Below are 5,509 nucleotides of genomic sequence, written 5' to 3' on the forward strand. Positions count from 1 at the left end.
GTTCAGCAATAGGCTTGGAGGAAGAAGGAGGAGGTTGATTTGTTTCTTGTCTTTCTTGCTTCAACTCTTTCTCTCCCCCTTGTTGCGGTTGGACACCAGTCACCGGAACACCCTCGATACGACTAAGGACGTCTAGTGCCGGTCGGAGCTTTTCTGCTAAATGCCTTCGGGTGGTGATAGTGACAAGGGGATCATGAACTTTAATTAGATGAAGAAGGATGGAGTGAATGTCTGCAGCAGAACTCCTAATTACCTCCTTCTATGACTTGAGGTCATCAATCTCAGCATGAGCAGTTTTTAGCTTGTGAGTTTGCAATTTAAGCTGATTTGTACGTCTGGCAAGCTCATCCATAACACCGTTTTCCATAGCTAAGTCTGCTTCAAGTTGAGATAAGCGTTCGCTGACATTAGCATGGAACGCTTCACTCGCCTATTGAATAGCAAGGCGTGCTGCTTTAACCTTCGAGCATTCAAACTGTAGAGTTTGTTGAAGAGATTCTATAGAAGAATTAACTATAGCAGCATTCTTGGCAGCAGTAGCCTGCAAAGAGTCTAAAAAGATGTGAGCCTGGGAAACTAGTTTATCGACTTTTGTAGTCGCTTCCTTGCACTCCTTTGTAGAGGCATCAACAGCACGAGAGGCCTGTTGACACTGAGAAGTGGAAGCTTCAATAGCCTTGGCTGCAGCAGTTAAGGAGGCTGAATGTTCTGCAACAACTGATGAGAACAGGGCCTTTAAAGCAGCATCTGAATAAGCCTCGGAGGAAGAGGAGGAAAGCAGTTGATCTGGCTTGTCGTTTACCACTTTGAGATGACGTTTGGTGATAGGCCCATCATCATCATCCTCACTCTGGACTCGATAAGGACTGAAGTATGTAGAGTCGAACTCCAAGTCCTCACCGCCCAAAATTGGTGTTGTTTCTATAGAAGGTGTGGGTGATAAGGGTTTAGAAGTAGTTGGAGGTTCGGTTGTTGGTGGAGGTTTGGTTGTAAAAGTAGGTTCGGTTACTGGAGGGTTGGGAATAGTGAAGGTAGGTTTTGTAGTGGTGGTAGAGGTTGTATCTGTGAAAATGGGAGTGGGAATAGGTATTGAAGTGAAGGGTTTAGAGGTGTTTATTTGAGAGATATGAGGGACAGAAGCAGGAATTGTAACAGGTGGAGGTGAAGGAGGCAATGTACGAACCGGAATTTCTGGAGTTGGGGAGCGAGGTGGAGTATCCCCTTGGCCCGAAGCCTCTTCATCTGAACTTTCATTCTCAGAGTCTGATGATAGAGCTTTCTTCTGGTTAGGAGGAACGCATTCTGAATCCGACTCGCTGGAGGATTGAAGAATAAGTCTCCTTGCAGGCTTCTTCTGCTTTTTAGGTTGAGGAGGAGAAGGAGCAGCTTTATCAGTTTTCCTCTTCTTGGGGGTTTGGCCCTTGGATGGTTTTGTTATAGGACCCTCATTTTGTGATTCAGGTTTCATGCCCCTTTTGGCAGGTTTATCAGCTTCTTCAATTGAACGTAGCATCGCCAGCGTAAGTTCATGTCAACCAACAACTTTACACTTCCTGTACTGCTGAAGTACGTTACTGGCTGCAGAGATACAACCAAGCATGGTTTCTGGAATTGATCCGATGTACGAAAACTTTGTGGGGTCAGTGATGATGATCTTCGTCGTATGAAAGGTTGCGATGGAGGAAAACAAGGAATTCGCCATAGTAGGGACACGATTGCGATCCATTGCCCATTTGGTGATAATGGACCAGAAACGCCCATATGAAATTTCTGAGTGCTCTGACGAAGAAAGTAGACTTTGAACCAGTTGTTGCCAAATGATAGACCCATAGTCAAGGTTGAGCCCGTTGTACAACCCATACAGCACCGTCATAAAGGACTTGCTAGCACCGTCAGAACAAGCACTACGCTCAGATAAACCCTTGAATAAAAGAGTGAATAGGCCATTCCATTGAGGAGGAAGGCAGGACTTCTTGAACTTCGTGACGGTGGTTAGGGTTTCAGTATACCCCATCTGATAAAACATAGTAAACAGTTGACCAGTAGAAACGGAGTCAGGGTTTACCAGAGATGGATCTTGTGAGAGACCGATTAGGGCACATAATCGACTCTTGGAGATGGAGACTTTCTCATCGTGAAGCTCAAAGTGGACACGTTCATTAGCCTTGTCGTAGAACTCCGTAGAGTAGACATGGGATAAGAACGACATTGTCACAATTTCAACCTTTGTCAGCGCATTGACGAGTGGAGAGTATTTGAGACACTCAACCACATACAACATGTACGGCTCATAAACGAAGGGAGTAAGATCGATGACTAGGTTTTGTTGGGGTTTTATTGTGAGTAGGGATTGACGGACTGAGGTATCATGAACAGATGAAGATTCTACCATTATAGGAGCTTGAGAGTGATGATGAACAGTTGCAGAAAATAGGCGGGTTTCTTGGAGAGCTTTTTGGAAGTCATAAAGGTTGAGAGAGCCCCGTTCCAATTCCTTTTATACATACAAGGAAGAGAGAGAAGAATCCGGATGAAATCTTGGATTATCTCTAAAATCGTGCCTGAATTGATGTGTGGACAGTTGGCATGCCGAAGATGACGCAGGAGAGAGAAAAACATTTCCCGTTTTTCTTGTCTTTTTCATAAAATCACCCTTTTCAAATCGCCAACCGTTTGAATTTCTGCTGAGTCAACTAACTTTTCATTTCTATCGTTTCACCTGACGACGCTTAAGTTTTCGTGCATTGATAATCTGTGGAAAACTTAGAGTTTTGGAAAATTAAAAATTTTCATGCAGAGGGTGTAAAAGATAAAGAAATAAAACAAATATTTTGGGATTATCTGTGATGTCATTTTTAGACATAAACCAATTGATTCTGGGCAAAAATCACTTCCTTCAACGTCAAGAGAGACATTTAAGTGCTTGCATGGTTTTCCATGAAATAACGATCAAAAACTTGTTAAGAAGTTTTGAAATGCATCTTTTAAGGTTAAAGGGGTGGCTTTCGCTTCAATTCATAATTTCGATACTTAACATAAGATCAAAAAGAGAATGAAGTACTTGTGAGATCATTGTGATCTGTTGAACAAGTAGGTGAGAAATAATCTGTTAGTGACGAGAGAATTTAAGAAATCTCAAAAAAAAAAATAAACTGGATCTTTTAGGGTTAGAGAAACCTTGGTGAAAGGCAATCTCATAAAGATCACTCAAAAAGAAAAAGAGATTTCATTGGGTAACAAGTAAGATCTTGAATTTATGAATTCACCATCAATTCATTAGTGGTGTTGAATTTTGGGTTTCACTTAGTACATAGTAGCATGTGACTAAGATCATGAACATAGATTTTGTAAAACCATAAACCTCAGTGGTTAAAACTGAGAGTCTTAGGGGTTATAGTGATGAAACGAAATATAATGGAGAAAGATGATGGAGATGATATAAGAAGCGAATGTACCTCTACTTATTAATGAGAAGTTGGTCTAAGCAGACAACTCTAAACTCAGTGTGAGTAGAGTAAGGTAGCTCATGATTAGAATGAACTTGATAGCCTGGATTGGGACAACATGATTGGTGTAGATCATATTATTAAGGCTTCACTCAGAATCAGTTGAGGCTTGAGTCTACATACAGCAACATGCTTCTAGGGACACCTAACTAAGGGAAAAAGATTTACCTGCCGGAGATGCGTTATCGAGAATCACACTTAAAAAAAACGTTAGATATATGAAAAATAGTTAAAACACAGAAAATATTTTTGGATTTTTGTGAAAATTGAACAGTTGAAAAAAAAATTTGGGATTTTAGAAATGAAAAGAAGTAAACAATAATAATAAAAAAAATTAAAAAAAAAATTCTCAAAAGAATACATTTGAAACGCCTTTAAAAAAAATTCAGGAAGTTCAGAAGGACCGAACCCGAAATAGACCAAACGCTCGGTTCATTTCGGTTCATGGACCAACTTCACCCAAAATAGACCGAACCCTAAATGGACCAAACCTGAAATAGACCGAACGCTCGGTTCATTTCGGTTCATATAGGTTCGCTCTATTTTGCTTGTTACCTTTATGGGAGCGAAGGCGATTTCAGTACTGACTCGACTTGCATCATTCCTAGGCCTTGTAAGATCTTATTGAAGCTAGCTTCAGGTAGAGCCTTTATGAATATGTCTGCCAGTTGATCAGTCGTTCTGACGAAGTGAATTTCAACGTTGCCATCTTCGACGTGCTCCTTGATGAAATGATATCTCAGTGCGATATGCTTGGTCTTCGAGTGTTGCACTGAATTGTGACAGATTCTGATTGCGCTTTCAGAGTCACAGTACAAGGGGATTTTCTTCATGTTTAAGCCATAATCCTGGAGTTGACTTTGTATCCTTACGACTTGAGATGTACAAGATGTTGCAGCAATGTATTCGGCTTCTGTCGTGGATAACGAGACTCAAGTTCGTTTCTTGGATTGCCAACTTACTAATTTTCCGTCCAGAAATTTGTTGGATTAGTGTCTAAGTCCATAACTATTTTGGTATGTACTTGACCCGATGGTGCATGGTCCTTTTGGGTTGCCTTCACCAAAGCAACTTGATTGGAGAAATAAATAGAGAGAGATTATTATGATTTATTAATATGTTATAAGAATAATATATTAAAGGAGAAATCATATTTGTTTAATTAATATTGGTCAATAATTAATTAAGAATTAGTTTTGTGATCAAATGTAATTAATTAAACTAGAGGGGCTGATTTGTAATTATGTGATAGTTACAAAATAAGGTAAGAATTATCTTATAAGTATGGTGGACGAATTTAAGGTTGGAAAGCCTTAGAATTCGAGTGTGATAAGGATTCAAGGATTATCTTATTGGTTGCTTAATGGATAATCAACTAGATAAGGATAATGACTGAAACCCTATCTTTACACCTATATAAACACCCCTAGGGTTATGAATTCGTGTATCCCTTCCCAAGAAGTCTTAGATACGAATTCTAACCTCCCTACTCTCTCTTTATACCTTCTCCACTTGCTTATGGTGTTTGTAAGCCATTAGAGGAGTGACACTTGTGACTCTCTGCTTTCCAAGGTCAATTCAAGGAGGAATTAGATTGTTATTGCTATGTAACAATCAATGTATGTTCTTAAACCTATTTACATGTGAATTCTGATTTCCATATGCTAGAATTAGGGTTCAAGTCTTGGATTCAAAGTATGTACAATAGAGAAACCTAGATCCGAGCTTTAGGGTTTGTATGAGCACATAGGATGTCTTATGACCAAAACCCATCAGTGGTATCAGAGCCATGATTGGTTTCTATTGTATTGATGCTTGATGTAACTGAAAATCGTGTTTTGGCCTCACTGTTCGACCTGACTCGGCGAGTCACTCTTGGACTCGGCGAGTCAGCCCTACTCGGCGAGTTCCAGAGGGCGACTCGGCGAGTCGGTGCGTCAGACAGTGCTTATCTCGGGATTTCTTGCTGTTTTTGCATTGGGATAATTACCTTATCATGTTAG

General features: G+C 40.2%; 1 protein-coding gene across 1 annotated transcript; it reads right to left on the reverse strand.

Moving 5' to 3' along the window:
- Window positions 1-430: 430 nt before the first annotated feature.
- LOC111876603 (uncharacterized) lies at window positions 431-1,513 on the reverse strand. Its single transcript, XM_023873153.1, has 3 exons — window positions 1,180-1,513; window positions 632-1,062; window positions 431-541 (listed from the first exon to the last, which is right to left on the reverse strand). Exons 1-3 carry the CDS (start codon window positions 1,511-1,513, stop codon window positions 431-433), a joined length of 876 nt encoding a protein of 291 aa, XP_023728921.1.
- Between the last annotated feature and the right edge of the window lie 3,996 nt (window positions 1,514-5,509).

The sequence above is a fragment of the Lactuca sativa genome, chromosome 5, assembly GCF_002870075.4.
Source record: "Lactuca sativa cultivar Salinas chromosome 5, Lsat_Salinas_v11, whole genome shotgun sequence".
Taxonomy (NCBI): Eukaryota; Viridiplantae; Streptophyta; class Magnoliopsida; order Asterales; family Asteraceae; genus Lactuca; species Lactuca sativa.

What these genes read in the sequence shown, in the direction of transcription:
- LOC111876603 (XM_023873153.1), bottom strand. Translation starts at nt 1,513, where the DNA reads ATGCTACGTTCAATTGAAGAAGCTGATAAACCTGCCAAAAGGGGCATG. An exon ending in AACTCCAGAAATTCCGGTTC is followed by an intron (nt 1,063 to 1,179) that starts GTACATTGCCTC and finishes CCATTTTCACAG; the next exon opens with ATACAACCTCTACCACCACT. An exon ending in GTCAACAGGCCTCTCGTGCT is followed by an intron (nt 542 to 631) that starts GTTGATGCCTCT and finishes GACTCTTTGCAG; the next exon opens with GCTACTGCTGCCAAGAATGC.